General features: G+C 42.0%; 2 protein-coding genes across 2 annotated transcripts in view; one reads left to right on the top strand and one right to left on the bottom strand.

Annotated features, from left to right (window-relative positions):
- Window positions 1-9,033, bottom strand: part of sympk (symplekin) — a 12,267-nt gene extending 3,234 nt beyond the window's left edge. Inside the window, exons 1-20 of the mRNA XM_005736811.1 lie at window positions 8,852-9,033; window positions 8,584-8,692; window positions 8,211-8,276; window positions 6,519-6,572; window positions 6,361-6,434; window positions 6,137-6,263; window positions 5,780-6,029; window positions 5,527-5,697; window positions 5,098-5,337; window positions 3,854-4,005; window positions 3,618-3,768; window positions 3,305-3,524; window positions 2,964-3,114; window positions 2,638-2,873; window positions 1,898-1,979; window positions 1,495-1,608; window positions 1,249-1,396; window positions 632-792; window positions 351-459; window positions 166-266 (exon numbers count right to left, since the gene is read on the bottom strand). Coding sequence (XP_005736868.1) covers window positions 166-266; window positions 351-459; window positions 632-792; window positions 1,249-1,396; window positions 1,495-1,608; window positions 1,898-1,979; window positions 2,638-2,873; window positions 2,964-3,114; window positions 3,305-3,524; window positions 3,618-3,768; window positions 3,854-4,005; window positions 5,098-5,337; window positions 5,527-5,697; window positions 5,780-6,029; window positions 6,137-6,263; window positions 6,361-6,434; window positions 6,519-6,572; window positions 8,211-8,276; window positions 8,584-8,652 — 2,676 coding nt within the window. The 5' untranslated portion in view covers window positions 8,653-8,692; window positions 8,852-9,033. The remainder of the gene's footprint in view (window positions 1-165; window positions 267-350; window positions 460-631; window positions 793-1,248; window positions 1,397-1,494; window positions 1,609-1,897; window positions 1,980-2,637; window positions 2,874-2,963; window positions 3,115-3,304; window positions 3,525-3,617; window positions 3,769-3,853; window positions 4,006-5,097; window positions 5,338-5,526; window positions 5,698-5,779; window positions 6,030-6,136; window positions 6,264-6,360; window positions 6,435-6,518; window positions 6,573-8,210; window positions 8,277-8,583; window positions 8,693-8,851) is intronic.
- Window positions 9,034-10,046: 1,013 nt separating this feature from the next.
- LOC102196170 (solute carrier family 35 member F5) overlaps window positions 10,047-18,766 on the top strand; it is a 16,085-nt gene continuing 7,365 nt past the window's right edge. The window contains exons 1-9 of the mRNA XM_013911747.1: window positions 10,047-10,428; window positions 12,736-12,839; window positions 13,255-13,425; window positions 13,698-13,847; window positions 14,922-14,984; window positions 15,073-15,154; window positions 16,641-16,831; window positions 16,947-17,028; window positions 17,138-17,227. Of these exons, the coding sequence (XP_013767201.1) occupies window positions 13,291-13,425; window positions 13,698-13,847; window positions 14,922-14,984; window positions 15,073-15,154; window positions 16,641-16,831; window positions 16,947-17,028; window positions 17,138-17,227 (793 nt within the window). The 5' untranslated portion in view covers window positions 10,047-10,428; window positions 12,736-12,839; window positions 13,255-13,290. The remainder of the gene's footprint in view (window positions 10,429-12,735; window positions 12,840-13,254; window positions 13,426-13,697; window positions 13,848-14,921; window positions 14,985-15,072; window positions 15,155-16,640; window positions 16,832-16,946; window positions 17,029-17,137; window positions 17,228-18,766) is intronic.

The following is an 18,766-nucleotide window of genomic DNA, read 5'->3' as shown; positions in this document are numbered from 1 at the left end:
ATATATATAAACCACAAAAAGGTCCAAAATTATAATTAAATAAAAAGTAAAATAAACCGTAACCAAAACAAAACACCAAAGGTGGCCCTGAGTGTCTTCATGAACAGCTACAAAGCCAAATTAGCACCTGTCGTCATTCACCTGATGATGAAGAACAATCATTACCTTTTCCAGCCCGTTGATAACAGGGATCAGGAATCGAACATCTGGCACCCGCTTGTGGTAAAGGTCTCGCACCCTCTCCACCAGCTCTGGAGATGGAGGCACTGAGTGGAGGGAGAAAAATTATGTTACCCATCAGCAGAAGAACAGGGGCATATTCAACTGGATTCTGCGGTTCCTGTTTTTACCTTTATCTGTGAGAATGTGCAGGCATCGAGTGACCAGAGTCTCCGCTCCTTTAGGACAGTTTTCCACCAAAAGCAGCAGCTCAGGAGAGTTCATGCCCATCCCACGGATCTACAGAAACAAAGAACAGAAGAAGACTTGATAATAATATTCAGAAAGAGGAGCATTACTTCTTACTTACAGCAGCCACGCCGCTAATTATACAAACTTTGAGTCTTGATATAAATTAATGGCGAATCAAAAATCCGAAAAGGGCTTGAAATGAAAGTGAGGAGTGACTTACAGGCTGCTCGATGGCTCGAAGCACGCTGCGTTTGATGTCAGCGATGGCCTCGGTGTAGACGCTGGCGAGTTCGTGGACCAGCCGGTGGTTCAGAGGAAGCAGGGAAAGGTAGAGGAACAGACACTGCCTCACAGTCTCTTCAGTCCAGGGAGCAGCCACCTCTGCCTCAGCAAAAAACACAGAGTGGAGGTCAGAAAAGTCTGAACGACTCACTTAGTAAGCACCTAAAATGCTACTCTTACACACTCTGTATATAAAAAATGGACTTAGCCACTGTGACATCTCCTGATGGTTTTGTACTCCACACTTGGACAGCTTAATGTCAGCATTTAGGCTGCTATAATGTTGTTTTTTTGTAGCCAGACGTGGCCATATTTGTACAAAATTGTAAAGTGCTAACGGGCTATTTGCTAATTAGCCAATGCTAGCAATCTTTTTTTTTCCCCACTTTAACTGAAGCAGAAACAGCAAACAGCTAAAAATGCTCCAAAAGCATCAACAGCACAAAAAAGTTCTAGTTCAGATTCAATGTGTGGTCACTAGCTGGAATGGCAAATGTTAAAGCGGCCACACCTCTAACTTTAAGCTGGGCTGCTGAGTGCATGCTGAAGGCAAACCTGTGTCTTTGTCGGCCCCGAAGAGCAGAGACGGAGGGTTGGGGTGAACCAGGAGCTGCAGGTAGTTCAGGGCAAACTTTTCGATGTAGTCCCTGAGATGGTCCTTCTCGTACATGCGCTTCAGAAAAGCCAAGGCAGTGGTTCGCACCTGAGAGAAAAAAAAAAAACCAAAAAAGGAAAAATAAATGACATTTTCTTTTAAAAACACTACCCGAGGGAATTTCAGGGTGAAGACGCGTACACCACCTTCTCCTTTTCATGGGAGCTGAGATCCAGGAGCACGTGCAGATACTGAAACTGCCTCGAAGGACGTTTGACGATGAGCTCTTTCAGCGTCGTCATGCCCAAATACACCCGAGACTGAAACACAGGTCACAGTTAACAGGACGTTAACTACAATCCAACAAACCCAACAATCCATAGATGTATATACATGGTCCACCACCTTGCTTGGTGCTGCTTTCTGAGGTTTTAATGGAAGAAGCGGCGCATCAGCGCTTCATCACAATGCGTGTTTTGTTTTTTTAACATTTCAAAAAGATAAAACTGATGAAACCAAGCTGATAAATATCGTCCAATCACATCACTATATGCCATCATATCCACCCATGTCAGTCAAGAGGAGCATTATACTGGTGCCGCCATTTACCTCGTCCTCACAGTAACGCCGTATGACTTCCAGTGCTGACTCTGTGATGATCGGCGCCTCCAGCACCAGTTTGGTGAAAAGTCTGAAACGGTCAAAAATCAGCTGGTAACTCAACTGAAAGCAGGTTTAGCAACAGAAGATCAATTCAGCTAAATTTTATTTCTATATCTGTGCCAGAAACCAGATTTGTTCTGTGCAAATATTAAAAGCGCTTCTTCCTGTCCCTGCCTTTCACAATAAAAACCCTTGACATATTCCCTGTGTGACAGTGAACAAAATAGGAGGAGATTTAAGGTTAAAATACGCTTTTATATTTTACTTTTTACTTATGAAATTCGAACATCACCAAAACAACTTCTGCTCTGATTGTTAAACATGTTCGGGGTTCAGCAGTTCTCTATTATGACCTTTGCAGGCCAAATCAAAAAGTGGGACATTATCATGAATGAAGGACGGGGACGAGGGATATGAATGCCACTTTATTGGCAAGCAGATGTAATACATTATTGGCCAGTAGTAGCGCTGTGGAGTGTTGGTGCAGGACTCCTGTGAATCATAAACATCTATTCAACAGGATAAACCTGGATGAACGTGATAACCTGTGAAAGAGAATATTTTCAACACGACTGACTGCACATTCATAAAACTACACTACTGAATGGCATGCTGGGTAATGCTAGACAACAGTGGGAGGAGCTCTGTGCTGCATTGAGGAGCAGTAAAGAGTGTTGTGCTCTCACCCGTCTCTCTGCTCAGGCTTTTCCTGCAGGCCGGACAGCAGCGTGTACAAGCAGTGGTCGTAGCTGTCCAGCAGCCCCGACGGCAGCTGGCTGAGGTAGGTGTTGTACTCCTGATAGAGCAGCGAGAAGGCCAGGTCGCTCCTCGTCCTGATGTCGTCCAGGATGAAGTCCAGCACGTCAGCTTTCATCATCCCGTCGAACTGTGTCACAAGCCGGGAGAGGAGCTTCACCCGGACCTGTCGGACATATTTCAAACCAGGTCATATCATTGCTTCGTTTTTGTTGTTTGCTTCTTAGTGATTATACGACTGGCTGGGGTTACTCACATGAGACATTCCACTTTGAGCAATCGCCTTCTCAGAATGCAGGATGCGCTTCACCGCCTTCGAGGTCAAGTTCTCGATCTGGCTGTCCGATAGCTGCTGGACGATGTCGGAAAGTCGAAATACTTTTTTCCTGCCGCTTGCTCCGGTCATCCTGAAACAACGTAAAACTCGCTGATCAACAATGATTCAGAAGCTTTGGAGAAAAAAATTATTCCACTTCATTTCATTAAAAAATGAAGTGAATATGTTTAGACGTGAACCTGCCGGGACAGGTCCAGATGTGATGTAAAGAAACATCTTTAAACTGTAGACGGTGACCTTGCATCATTTCCTGAACTCACTTGGTCTGTGCAGATGGAAGGATGGGCTCCGGAAGCCTCTTTACCACCGCGGCTGGAACTTCCGGTGAAGCCTTTTCTGCGTAACCTCCGACCACAGAAATGGCCTGCCCAACCATCACGGCAGGAACTTTGCGTTTAATGAGGAGGTCTTTAGAGGCAGCATCGTCATCATTATCCTCTTTAACAGCGCCCTCCCCTCTGGCTTTGCACTGCTCAAGTCCTGCGAGACAGACACAGATAACAGTGGCATCTCAGTTCATCTGTCAAGGGTTTCAAGTTTAAGAGATGGGTCACATAAGCTTCTTCTTCTGACCTGGACCGATTCCTGCGGCGGTCATCTGTGTGGCCATCAGCCTGGCCAGATGTTTAATTTGAGCGTCAGTGCCTGCTGACTCCACGGGTGTGTATGTGGCTTGGAAGGAGGCTGGCATGATATCAGGCAGGTAGACCATGCTGATGAGCACCTGAAGAGTGACACAGGGGGTGTGAGGTGAGCTGTGAGGCAGTTTGGGTTAAAAGGAAAGGGAGCAGAATAAAAATGTTCCTCACAAGGTTGGCCACGTTCTCAGGGGTGAGCAGCGGGTGCAGGAACTCGGCCGTGAGGTCAATGGCGGACTGAGCGACGGGAACAGCGGCCGGCTTCGGAACCGAGAGGGGGGCGGGCTCCTCTTTGTCCTCGTCATCTTCAATAAGTGCCGGCTCTGAATGCAGGCAGACAAAGGTCAGAGGAATCCAAATTATTTTTTGCACAATTACCAGTTTTTCCTTTAGACTGGAGTCTGAAAATGTTAATGTTAAATGACATTTCTCTCATTAACCCTGGAGAACCCATGGGGTCGGATCTGACCCCATGGGTTCTCCAGGGTTAAACATGCTCTACAGTTTACAGCAGATCTGAAAAAGCTACAAAAATTCTAAAACTAAATAAAAGTGTTTTATTACAGCTATAAAAAACTTTGTGCTTTTCACACATTTCTGCTCATGTGTAGCCATGCTGACACCACCACAACAGGAATAGTGAATTCTAGTGAAAATATGAAGGTTTTTGTGATTTCACTGCATTTTCTTTACCCCAGGCTGCATGGTTAACACCTCTGCTACAGACACAGGCTGTTCATCATTAATCTGCAGCTATTTTTGAGATTACAAACACTTTTAATTTCCACATAATTTCACCTGGTTCAGATTTTTGATTTAAGAGATTAGACAATGGGTTTCTAATTTAGAAAGCGATAGTGATAAATTTCTATTTCCTAAATGCAGTCACACTCAATCAGCCTCTTAAGGTGCTAATGGGTTGTTATAACATGCTGTTAAATGATCAGAGCGCACTCAGTTTTTTCTTCATTGCCGGGGCGATTGTGGCTCAGCCCCAATCGCCCCGGCTCCGACAGTCTCGGTCGTTGTGTCCTTGGGCAAGACACTTCACCCGGTGGCGCCAGTGTCCGGCAGCCTCGCCTCTGTCAGTGCGCCCCAGGGCAGCTGTGGCTACAATGTAGCTTGCCATCACCAGTGTGTGAATGTGTGTGTGTGTGAATAGGTGGATGACTGAATGTGTAAAGCGCTTTGTGGTCCTTAGGGACTAGTAAAGCACTATACAAATACAGGGCATTTTGCCATTTACCATTTCATGTCTCAAACATGATTCACGAACAGAAGCTGCTCTTTAGCACCAAACAATTAGACTTCGACCACAACAACTGACAACTTAAACTGAAGTGCACTTTGTTGATTAACTATCCGACCAAGTTTAATCACAATCCGTGGATCCAGGTTAGCCTGAAACCACTCACCCATCTTGACCTTCTTTCCCTCGGTGTATTGCTCTTGGCGAGGCCTCTTTCGCTGCTCTCGTGGCACAGGCGTGGAGCGGGTGATTTCGCTTTGGGGCATTCCCAGGTCCAAAAGCAGGGTGCTGATCTGACCGTGAAACTCAAGGCTACAGGGATGCTTGAGAACCGCCACCAGGTGGAGCTTCAGGTTCTTTCGCACGCTGCTTACCTGAGACTTTGCCAGAGTGGGGGGCAAGTTTGCTGAAAAATGAAAGTGTAGAGGAAACATCTTGTAATTCAGGTATTTAGCAGCTGCAGCCAGACTGTGAGAGGTCATAGTAAAGCAATATATCCTCTGATGTTATGAAACCTGGGAAAAACATGCTTTGAACTGATATCAGGCCGATATAACACTCTAAAGAGTGAGTGTGAAGTCTGAGAAGAGCTCACCGTGTAATGTCTCATACGCCTGCACCACCTCAGACATGAACATTGGTCTCTGGCGAGCGATGGTGGCCAGTGAGCCCAGCGCTGTGGTGAGGTTAATGCTGGATATGGCCGGGTGGACCATGAACTTAAGCAGCTTCTCCAGCGCCGTCTTTCCCTCCTCACACAGCTCATCTGTTTGGGAAAAAGCGAAGACATCAGCCTTAAAAGGTGAACGTCACCACCTCAACACATGACATTAGTCCAGTATCTGTACCATAGTGAATGTACGAGTGATCTGTGGGAACTTTGTCCAGGCTGATGTCGCCTTCCTGTCGCTTGGGGATGTCAGAGTCAGCTGTCCGCGGTGAAAGAGTGATGATTAAAGATTCGGTAAACTTGATGGCGTGAGTACGAACGCCGTCGTTCTCAGAGTCCAGCAAGGCCAGAACATCCCCTTTCATCTGTGTGACAAGATCCCAGCACGCCTCCTGCATTTCTGACACGGCTTTGGTGCGCACCAACCACTGAGACAAGAAAAGATAAAGGAAGTGAAGACGAAGTGAAGAACAGAAACTGATCGCATAAAGAAAGAAATGGTAGAAATGAAGCGGGTAAATCTGACTCTTTGTACCTGAAGTGTGACTTTATACAGCTGGGTGAGGGTGAGGATGGCTTTCTTCACCACATTCACACTTTCATCCTTCAGCAACATGTTCAGGTTGGCAATGAGTCTGAGGAGGAGCTCGTTGTCTCTTTTACTGAAAGCAGGATAATAAAACAGTAAAAAATCTCAAATGCTGACCCTGACTTTAAAAAAAACAAACAAACAAAACAACAGCAGGTCTGAAACCTCACCATGCCTCCTCGATGAAGCCGATCACAAACTTTTTCACTTCGATGGATTTGTCTGTCTGGAAAGCGATTATCTCCTACAGGAAAAAAACAAAACAAAAATGAGGCAAATTTAAATGAAACTACAGCTGGTTATGAGAGACAAATACTTGCTTACTTACATCCAAAAAATTGTCGAGAAGAGATGGATCCTTGTTGATGATGAGTTCCTGGACCTGAAGGTTAAATACATGTACTGAATCAATGTTCTTGTGCATTCCTGTGTAAGTGGATTAGACACCAGTCTACACGGTTGCACTGAGATCTTCTGATCATTTCCAACTCCATATTGGCCTTGGCTAGACTAGCTTTGCACAATTCACAGTTAAAAATAATAAATTTTTGTCTTATACTCAATCCATTGTGCAGCTCCTAAGTTCGTCCTCTCTGTTGTTGTTTTAGCCCCTCCCCCTTTAAGTCAGTTTTCTTCTGATTGGCTGCCCCTCATAAATAGAATATCTCAGCTGCAGATATGGGTGAGACTTCAACACCATGCTCTGGCACCATAGTAGTGTGTAGTTAAACTTCTTTACAGTGAAATAAACAGGAACATTTTTTCATGTAGGTTACAGGACAATAGTTTTACTGGTCTGGCACTCTTAAAAACAAACTGGGCTCTAAAACAAGTTTGACACTCCTGGTTTAGAGCCGTCTGAAGCCTTCTGGCTCACAGGGATTACCTGCACATACAAAACCTCATTAGTGGAAATTTTGTACATATTTAATATAAACATCCATTGCTGGAAAACATGTATGGGACAGAAAATCAGGAAAACCAAAATGGCTCCACTATAGAGTTTATAACTATATATGTTTAGCAAAAATATCACACATGTGACTTTCTGCCAGCAGCCTGGTGTAGGTTAAAAAAAAAAAGCTTTTTGATGCTAGATCCAAAAAGATATGCTGACAGTAAAAAGTTTGTTTAAGCCTGCAAATCCAAGTCATCATCTACAATAACTCAAACTGCTTTCAGCTGCACCTTTTAGGGATCATCCAGCTCATCCTATCCCTGCATCCTACTCTGTCACATCTCTTTACAACATCCTACCTGTACATTTACCTGTACATTTTAGGATCGTTTTTAAAGTTATTTCTTTGTTTTTAAATCGGAGCTACTGCAACCATATACCCCTGCCCGTTCCCTTAGGTCCACCAATCAGCAGCTCCTTAAGGTGCCAAAAACTAAGTATAAATTTAGAGGTGATCGTGCTTTTGCTGTAGCTGCTCCAAAGTTGTAGAATGATCTGCCCTTGCATGTTAGGCAGGCCTCTTCTCTTTCTGCGTTTAAAACTCTTCTTAAAACACATTTATTTGCTGAAGCCTTTGGCACTCTCTAAGGGGTTGACTCAATTTGTTTTAATGTTTTATTTTATTTATTTATTTATTTATTTAATCTTATTTTGCTTATGCTATTTGTATATGTACAGCACTTTGTGAACCCTGGTTTTATGTTAAAGTGCTTTATAAATAAAGCTGGTATGGTATGGTGTAGTATCCATAAATCTCCTCTGAGGTCCTCCTCTTTATCTCCTGCCTGGCAGCTCCATCTTCAACATCTTTTGTCCTATATATCCACTATTGTTCCTCTGCAAATGTCCAAACCATCTCAGCCTTGCTTCTCTAAATTTGTCTCCAAAGTGATTAACCTGAGCTGTCCCTCTCTCTGACAAACTCATTTCTAACCCTGTCCTTTCTGGTCACTCCCAGTGAAAATCTGAACATCTTTAGATTCTCTACCTTTCTCCACAGCCTGTGGTAAGGGCCGTGCTCGATCTTTTGTATCACAGAGTTAAAAAGTCCAAGCTACAAACCTGTTTGAGCACATTCAGTTTCTCATCTGTGGGTATCAGAGCAGCCTGATTCAGGAGCTCCACAACCTGGAAGGAGAAAGCAGACCCCCATTACATTACAGTTGATTTAATAAAAGGCACAGCTGAGAGATTTTCTAATTTAGGACAAACCTACTGTATGTGTACTTGTTGCTGCACGTTTCAGCAAGGTAAATGTAAGACTTTTAAAGCCCTTTTTGTAAAAGCTTTTCATTCTGGCAAAAAAAGTGGTCTATTGCCGTTGAAAATGGTCGTCATTATTATAATCACAACTGTTGTGATTTCATCCAGTTTTTAAACCATAAAATCCATAAATCTTCCCCTAAAATGTTTATCAGCGATCACAAAAACGTACCTTCTCGCTGGTGGTCATATCGATGACAGCGGGGGCCTCAGAGTCCCCCTCCTGTGAAGAGAAGTCCATGTTGTGACCCTCACGCTGGTGATAACATGCTCCAAAGATCCTGTAAACACACGAATAATAAGGATGCTATCTGTGTTATTATACCAGAGTGCTGAACGCTGTTTATTAGCCTTTAATAAGACGCTCCTGTTAGCCTTGTGCTAACGGCGGGAGCTGCTTTAACTCCCTTTATGCAAACACATGTGCAAACGCTACTTACCGTTTAACCCTGTCTTTAATTTGTTCTTCCAACAACAACTGAATATCCCGGGTGTCAAGAACTTATAAACGCAGGAGGCGTCTTAAGCTAAAGCACTAAAACTCTTCTAGCTCATAATGGACGCAGCCATGTTTCACTGAAAAAAGGAGAAGCGGCGTCAAGCTTCTTCTTCGACGGTTGGGAATAAGCACGCGCAAAAAACAAAACAACGGCCACTAGAGGAGACACCTGCGCCACTACAACAACAGAAACCTGCTGTTCAGATAAAATTAGCATTCAAGGACTCATATTCAAGGATTCAAGGATTTTCATTTTCGTCACATTTACGACAAATTTACAAAGATGAGGTGGAACGGAACGGAATTAAAAGCCAACAAGAATGAGAACACATCAGAGCAATTTATACAGAAACAATGAACAAAAATATTTAAAGTGTAATTCAATATAAATAACAAAATATTAAGTATAATATAGTTGTATGTATAAATTAGTGAGAAGTATGCATAATGATTGTATTTGTATAGTGCAATGACACAAATGGTTTCTCGCTTGTGGCTGAGCAGTAGAGACTACAGAGCACCACCAGAGCTCTGTAGTCCAAATCAGCTTAAAAACAAATTAAAATATTACTTTTAAAATATTAACTAATAACAATATTGTGATAAAAGCAAAAGTATAATAAAATTGAAGTACAATGCAAATTACTTTTTATGGATAAAAATTACAAACTGTAAGGGAATCACTCAATAGACTTCAGTTCATACTAAAACATTACTGACCCAAACAAACAAACAAAATGAGCAAAACCTCTTTGAAGCTCCTATTTTTATTTGTGTTTGTAAATGATGTTTTCTCCACAGCCCGAGGTAAAATTGAATTAATTTGCTCAATTTAATTTCCAAAAAGACATTTTCAAAGGTGAAAACACCCAGCTATAACAAATAACCAAGAAAATGAGACTTTATAAATACCGTATGAAAAAACAAACATTTTCCCCCTTAAGACTTCATACCCCAGAATTCCTTGCACCGTTAAGTGATGTCACCTGACAGGAGGCTGAGCTAATGTTTACAACCGCTGGGCTGGTGACACTTTTTATCGGTCAAAGCTGTGATTTTTGTCAGGATTTCCGGAGCGTATGGGATGATGCTTAAATAATGGCGCAAACTAAACTCTCACATTCGGGTAAAAAAAATCTTATTTTACTATTGTTTCTTTTTTATTTTTTCAATCAAGCCAGTTAGCGCTTAGAATGCTAATAGGTAAACAAGCAGCTAAACGCAGCACACCTGCGACGGCGGTACACTGAATAAGTGGACTTCAGCCTGAGCTGTGGGCAATGAACTGGAGTAGATGTCCAGATAAGTTATAAAGTAAAGCGTCGGGACACCTGTCGACCTCCAGACTGTCAGAATTTAACAGGTAATAAATTAGCTAGCTTAAAAGCCGTGAGTGGCTAGCTTTAAGGAGGTCGTGTTTCCAGCAGCTTACCTGTTCGTACCTTAAAGAGTTACTGCCAACGCTCTCTGGATGTACTACGCGTAGCTAGCTGGCAGATAGCTGGATTTAAAGCTCAGGTAAGTGAAGGTGTATGCATGTCTTTCATTAGTAATCGTTTAAAAGTTTTCTGAGGTGTGTTTTTAAAGTTCGGGGCATGCCCACTGACAGTTGAAAAACAAGCAGAACAAAGTTTATTTACACATAGTCTCCTACTGTCTGAAAATGGAGCCATGAGCACCATTTTACCGAAACCTATCCCTCCGTTTGGTGTTTCGATGGTAGTAAAAAGCCCTGTTATAACATATGGTTCGCTTCATTTCAGCACAGTGTGGATTTTATTGACCATATATGTGGTGAAATTCACATATGGTACATAACAGGTAGTGTATTAAACAAAGTCTGTGTAGGTTCTCAGTCATCTTAAGTCTATTTGTTCAGTGAAGGAGACCATCACAGAGTAGCGTTGGTGGCCTGTCCACCAGCCACCTTTTAAAGCAAGAGATTCTCCATTCACAACTTGTCTAGTGCGACCTTAATGAGTCTCATAAAGTCAGGATGGGTCAACAACGTCCTCCAAGGTAACAGCCCCTCTAGTGGGTAAATGCACAGGCCTTCCTCTCAGCTTTCTGAACTTAAGTTGCCTCTCAGATGAGACTTAAAGTGTCTTCAGAAACTTAAGTCAAGTTGCCATTAATTTGATCACTTCAGGTTAATCAAAGTAGAGTTGTTCAGTAAAATAAAATACGATATGTGAAAGAAAATAAATTTGTGAGGTCAAAATTAGTAGTTAGATCGCAAAAAGTGTTACTGGTAAGGCTTGAGTTAGATATCTGCAGGGAGTGTTTGTAGCACCTATGATGTAACGTGTAATTGGCCAATGTCATTGTTGGCATTTGTGCTTGTATCAGTGGATTACGTGTTAATTACCTTGTGTGTCCTGGTGTTGTACATGTCCTCCGGTCAATAGAAACAAACAAAATGCTTTTGTTTGTTTTTCCAAGTCTTTGAACATTCCCTGATGTCGTCCAGTATATTGAGCAGTCTCCCTCCAGGAATTTGCTGAGATTTGCGAGTCCTTATATTGATGCTATGATTATTAGTCCTTATATTGAGACAATAATTGTTAAGTGGCTGGAAATGCACAAGAGTAATCAGTGGCACTGAACAGGCCAATAACAGTAGTTGTGTACTGCTTTGACCTGACGTGTAGTTACGTTTCTAAGAAGGTGCACCTCAGGTTACACAGTAGGTTAAAAAGAGAGTTTCAGAGACAACAAATAAGTAAAATTAGATCAACTACATCTCTAACCTCAGACTAAAACACACTCACAACAAAAAAAAGAAGAAGTAATAAAGCTTTCATGTAACATAGAGCTGTAGGTGAACTCTTAGTATTTAAGTTACAGTCTGCTGGACAATGCATCCGTGGTTTAACTCCAAAGTTTAACGGGTACACCGCGACATTTCATATTTTTCAAAAATTTTATTTTCTCTTAATTTACATTTGTTATCCCTCATTTTAAAAGTGGGTAGTCGACTGGTATTTGTCTGTTGTATGATTTATTTCCCCACACCACCACTCAGTAACCCACATATGAAACAATAAGTAAATAATATAAACTAAGAATAATGATATTTCAAATTCTTTAAATTTGTAAAATATTAGAGAAGAGTTAAGCATTTTAATTTTGACATGATTACTGTAAAGTGCATGATAAGCATGTTAGCATGAAGACAGTAGTGAATTGTTAAAGCTCAGTGTCTGCAGACCCCTCACAAACACCCAAAGCTCATCGTTCAGCAGTTAACAGAGGCAGCAATGAGCATTCAGATATGCAGCCTTTATTTCCATCGCAGCATTTTTCTATGAGGTGTTCTTTGGGCTGGTTAACAGATGCTCACGTCCTCATCAGGAAGAGGATTTGTGTCAGAGTTTGTGGGACTGTAGCCTCAGGTTTATATTTTCCTTTTCTTCATACAGATCCATGGTCTGCTCTCTGTGCAGCGTTTAACTCTTTACCTTTTGAAAGTTGACTAGAAGCAACCCTCGAAGATCTTTTCTGAACTGATTGGTTTGTGTCATATTTCAGACTTGCTTATATAACAAAATAACTGGGTTTGAATCAAAAGTTAGTGAGGCTGGTCTCTGCCTGTGCAGCTACACAAACTATTCTAATGGTCATCAAACCTCATCTTTATTGAAATAAACTGACTTGTCAAACTCATCATTAAGGAAACAGAGGTAATCAAATATAGGGGATAGAGATAAATATGTTATCATGGACATTTGTTGTTTTTTCACGCACACAAAGTTTTTCAGCACAGTGGAGTAACTCTCCTGGCTTCTAATTTGTTTGTTTTTTTTGTTTGTTTGTTTTTGGCAGGTGTTTAACTGCGAGTCTCAACTTAAACTGGCTGAAACAAAGAATCTGAGTTGACCTTCAAAGAGACTGGCTAAAATCACAGTTTACTTATTGGCAGCGACCAGGTGGGTGTTGAAGTGGTAAAAAGATAACCTTACTCCGTTAAACATTTGGCTGCAGGCAAACTTACAGACACTAACACACTTATTGTTTAGACAAAAGTTTTCTGAAGGTTTGTTTATGCCTTGCATTGTCTGTCTAACTTCCACTTCCAGATTAAAAGACTCCACACTAGATTAGCCACATTCGAAATTGAGGTTTTGGTTGATATGTTAGACTGCAGTCTCTCTTTGTGTGGTTTCATAACTTTTTAGATGTTTTTAGTGATTAAAATGTTGAACGGCAGCTTTTTAAACAGGTTTAGAACAGGTTCATCAGCTTTAAAGTAGAAAAAAAATCTAAGGTAAATAGTTGGGAAGTTTATAGTTGGTCAACCTCGGAGCTCACAGTCTTCTGTCTGTCTTGTGATGTCGTCATCAGCGAGGCAGTTTCTGAATTTCTCCTCTCACCGTCCCGATGGAGTGGGTGTTCATCATGAACCGGATGAGCTCTCAGGGTAGCTCTGCAGCCCAGCGGAGACGGATGGCTCTGGGGGTGGTGATACTCCTGCTGGTGGATGTTATCTGGGTCGCCTCCTCCGAGCTGACCTCGGTAAGTCTGATCTCCATGCCTGTGATGTTGGAGCCAAGCACTGAAAAGGCTTAATAAAACGGTGACCATGTTTAATGTTACCCAGAAAGCAGAAAAAAGCAGAATAGGCCCGCTTTAAAACGAGGCGCAGATACACCAGATGGTGCTGGAGTAACTTTACCTGACTGTGATGCTCTTCCTTCACATCTCATGAGGAAAAACTGCAGTTAAATATTTTTAAATTGTGAGTTTCAACCTTTGAAATTAAGTTTATGAAACAACTCCTTCTGCAGTACATTTTCAAGCGACAGGACTATAACAAGCCCTTCTTCAGCACCTTCGCCAAGACGTCCATGTTCGTGCTGTACCTGCTGGGCTTCCTGCTGTGGCGGCCATGGAGGCAGCAGTGCACGGGCACCCTGAAACGCCGCCGGTCCGCCTTCGTAAGTGAACACTTTCAGCGCACATTTAAGGGCTGTTTTTCATGCTTTTACTTTTCTAATGGTGACAGGTGTCTGTCGAGCTCTTTTCTTGTTAAAACTCTCATCAGTGTAAATGTTGCTGTGCTCGCTGCTCTTCATCGTAACACAAGTCAGTGAAGCAAACATTCTGCTCAGGGGGAACTGACCCTTTGAACATGTTTGTTCAGGGGGTGAGTTCCACCTGTATGTTTGTAGAGTAGGGGTAAAAAACAGAATTGTACTTATTTTTAACTTTATTTGACCAGGAAGACCTTTTAGATTTAAATCTCTCTGCAAACTGAGACCTGCTTGGCAAGCTCATATGACTGTGTCAGACAACGCAAATAGACAGGAGGCAAAATAAAGGCTTAGGAACATCAACACAAGTCTTTATAAGAGCTTTAAACTCTTCCAGGGAGACACCCAAGTTTGTTGATGCAATAACTCGAGAAGGTGATTACGTAGGAGTTTCAAATTGATACCACAGGTGCTTCTACTACAAATCTCAGACAATTCTCAGTGACTTCAACCTCGAGGTCAGGGTCAGAGGTCAGTTTTTTTGAAAATCTTGTGAGGTGAGCTGAGGCGTAGCATTGGATGTCGCCAGTATTTTTCTTTCATGTTTACCTCAGAAAGCAGCACAAAAAGTTTAGTATTTCACAAAGGAAAAGATCAGAAAATACAGGCAGACCCCCTGCGTCTGCTCACTTGTGGGCTCATCACAGTAAACCTTCAGCCTCCATTTCACTCTATCCCTCAGATCCTCCTCTGACACGCCAACCCTCTGCATGTCCTCCTCCATCACATCCATGAATCTTCTCTGTGGTTGTCCTTGTTTCAACTCTTTTGTCCATTATATCCACTGTCTGCTGCAAACCTGCCAAATGCTCTATGCTCTAACTTTATCTCCATTTATGTTTGTTATTCTTTGTGTTCATGAACAAAAATGACGATAATTAACTAAAAGTTATAGAATGATATAATTTTCTGTTACGAAGCTGAAGATCAGTCTGACATCTTCTGCTTTTGACTTCTTTGATTTGCACCTTTCTGCAGTTTGCTGATGCCGAAGCCTACTTCACACCCTGCACCACTGACTCCACTGTGAACAATTGTCTGGTACGTAGTTTATTACTGCAGGTGTACTGCACACGAGTAAATCATCCTGCACCTGTACCTAAGCTGGCTTTCTGTCACACCTTTGCAGAGTGAGCCTCTGTACGTACCTGTGAAGTTCCAGGACGTCCCCACCGAGCACTCGAGCTGTTTAATGGGAGACTGTGAATCCTGTGAGTACTGATGTTTGTGTCATTCATTAAAAATGCATCCCTGCTTCTGAAGCTTTCACCCAGACGTGACTGATTAGGAGTTGAAACTTCTGACCAACAGAGGGCAGTGCTGAGCTGTGCAAATATAAGAAAATGTTGTGTCCCTCAGACCTTTGCTTTCAGTGACTAACAAAACTAAATTATGCTCAAATTGTCTGTTTGATAGAGCAGTTAAGAAACAATGATTTTTTTTTTTTATGCTCGTCTTCACAAACGAATGAAGACGAGCATAAAAAGCAATCATGTGTCTTAACTGCTGTGATGGGAAGCTGTGACAAGGTAAACGGTGATGGTTTTTTTGGTGTTTCTGCTGAGATTTCGTTGCCTGTGTTTATGTTTGTGGCACCTGAAGCTGGAAGTGATGTTTTTTATGAAATTAAAACATTCTGGGAAGCGCTCAGAGCGACGTGTGAGGAGATAATTTTGAAGAATCCAGAGGGAATCCAGGGTGATTAAAAATAAATATTAATGAACCTCGAATGATTAAATGCCAAAAAGATGACAGGATTGTTTTGGAAATAAACTCAAACACCATGTTACACATTGAATGAGACAAATTTTGTCAAACTTTGAAAAGGAAAAAAAACCTCACACATAAAATTAGCATAAAAAGTAAGGCGGTTTGTTTCTTTCTTTCTTGTAACAATGTTTCTTGGTAATGAATCTCATACTGTTGGAAAGCCTGTTTATTTCTCTGCCACATTCATAAGGAAAAGCATTGTGGATTGAGCAGCAGAGTTAAGTATGTGGGTTGTGCCCGTGGAAAAAAAAACCACCAGTTTTTCGGCCATTACCAATTGGTTTTTTTTGCCGTTCCTTTTTTTAAAGCTACTGGTACTCCACAGCTGCCTGATTGGCTCCTGATTAGCAGAACCTTTTACTGATCTGGACATGGCCAATGCTATAGGACAACTTCATGCTGGTTTTCCACAAAACCAAGTTACAGCATTATTTGGAGTGAGCACCAGTATCTTCTCCAAATTGAGAGAGATGGGTTGCAAAGTTGGCGTTCCAGTCAGACAACACAAGAAGACCGTTTCCTCATTCTGTCAGCACGTAGGAACCAAGGGCAGTCTTTTACATGTTTGCAGTCAAGGTCTGCAGGACGATATGGCCGATGACTCTCTACCCAGACAAGCCAGGTCAGACTGCACACAGCCAGGCTCTGGTCTCATAAGGCAGCCAGGATTGCCCTTCACCATTAAGCCCATTTGCGGTGATGTCTGTAACATGTGCATTAGAACCTGAACATGTTCAGTGATGAGTCCAGATTCTGCCTACAGCAGATAGATCGTAGGGTCAAAGTGTGGAGAAGACACAGTATTATACGTATTGCTGCACCAAGAGGGTAACTGCTTTTGATGGAGGCAGCTTTAGAGCCCAACTAGGTGTGTCCAGCAGTAAACATTAAAGCCTTTAAAGATACGTCTTGTCTCTTTATTCCCAGCATCCAAAAAGCAGCGGGTGCGTTTCAGTAACATCATGGAGGTGCGCCAGCTGCCCTCCACTCAGGCCCTGGAGGCCAAGCTGTCGCGCATGTCCTACCCCGCTGCCAAGGACCACGAGGCCATGCTGCGCACCGTGGGCAAGCTGACCATCACTGACGTGGCCAAAATCAGCTTCTTCTTCTGTTTTGTGGTGAGCAGCAGTGAGAGGAGTTGGAGTTCCCGACTTTCTATCAGAGCTGGATTTATGAGGCAAATTAAACGGTGTTTTATCACAGGCCTCATCGTTGTTTTTGTTTGTCTCACAGTGGTTCCTGGCCAACCTGTCCTACCAGGAAGCTCTGTCCGACACGCAGGTTGCAATCGTCAACATTCTATCTTCCACCTCAGGTAACTCCATCGCTCTCTCTCTCTCTCCATGTACATTACAGCACTAGCATCTCAAAGATGATGGATCATTGCATTAAATCGTTTCTGAATGTCTCCTTTTCCTCTTCAGGTCTGTTTACACTCATCTTGGCAGCCATATTTCCCAGCAACAGCAGCGACCGCTTCACCCTTTCCAAGCTCTTAGCCGTGGCTCTGAGGTAAGGCCGGATCACGCGGAGGGTGAGAAAAAGCATTGTGGGAGTCAAATCCAAGAACACTCCCTACCAGACTCCCTCAGGGTCAGCTGACTTAAAAAATAAAAAGTGGAAGTAACTCTGAATTTGGAAATCCGATATATTCACTGAGAAGAAAATTCAGAAAGTGTAATTTCAAAGGGTTATGCCATTTTTGGGTACATTTTAAAGGGTGATATCTCCATGTGGGGCAGGTGGCTGCTCAGAACAGGATACAGCATACAAAAGGGTCTCCTCTTTATTCACTGGAAAGAAATGCTGGCTGCCACTGTGGCTTTTTGGGCTTAAACATAAAGAAATTAATGAATAACGTTACAGAAAAGGGCCTCACAGCTCACTACCCAGATTTCTTTACCCTTTAATTCACAGAAATAAAAATGTATTTAGAAATTTACGGAGGACCTCTTATTTAATTAAAAAACACCTCAGTTTCTGTCCTCTATCTATTACAAACTTACTTTGTCAATAAGAAGGCTGTAAAACCGATAAAAATACAGTTAAAAACCACCTTCCTTTTACATTTGGCCGAATGACCCATTTGGTGGGCTGTTTGTGGCTCTCGGACCGTATGTTTGAAACCACTGGGTCTAGTTCATTGAGGAGTATTTCAGATCATAAATCCAGCTCCTTTCTTATTGGGTATTGTTAACTTCATATTCCTAAGCAGCTGATTCAAAACAAATAAAAGTCATAAGCTGTCATCTCTGCTGGAGGAGATGTAGCTCTTCTTTTCTTAGCTTGTTTGTGTTTTGCACGAACCAAAACACATAGATTTCATAATCTGGTCTTCCGGCTGCACCTTTTCCATCCAGCTCTACTGGATTCATGGAAATCTTCAAGCTCTGCTTCAAATTATTTTTTCATTTTATTTTTTAAAGTTTGGCCTCTGAAGTAAAATGAATAAAATTTACTCATTTTCACTTTCAAAAAAAAAAAAAAAAATGCAGTCAGAGCTGATTTCTTTTTTTCTTTTTTTTCTTTTAAACATTCAGGCTGCATTTATTTATCCAAAAAGTTCTGTTTTTTCATTTCTAGCATCGAACAACCTGCTCAACACACTTCATTCAGAGGATGCTAGTTTAGCATCACAGACACATAAACTGGCAGATTGAACAAGAACTTGCTATTTAGCATTCTTTTGTGGGACTTTTTAACCCTCTGAAGCCTAACCTGTCTCTGACGTCAGACAGGCGTTTTGCCGTGTTTTTCTTCAAAGTTCTGTAACTACCGTAAAATCAGAACCTTCAAAGACGAAGACTGACTGAGCTCTACAGAAAACAGATATTTTTACAGTAGTTTTAAAAAAGAAAAAAAAAAAGTTTTTGCTTTTTACTGTTATTTGCCGTGATTTGGATGTGCTGCCCTGCCTGGGATTACCGTATATATCGCTGAAAAAGCACAGAGTTGACACTTTCAGAAACTGTTGGAATTTTTGAGTGTGCAACTGGTTCAAGAGTTGCATTAATTAGACCTAAAGGTTTGACCTAAAACAGGTTAATAGACAT

Source organism: Pundamilia nyererei, unplaced genomic scaffold, assembly GCF_000239375.1.
Source record: "Pundamilia nyererei isolate P.nyererei 1_Seehausen unplaced genomic scaffold, PunNye1.0 scaffold00071, whole genome shotgun sequence".
NCBI lineage: Eukaryota > Metazoa > Chordata > Actinopteri > Cichliformes > Cichlidae > Pundamilia > Pundamilia nyererei.
This window is presented reverse-complemented; position numbering and strand designations above follow the sequence as displayed.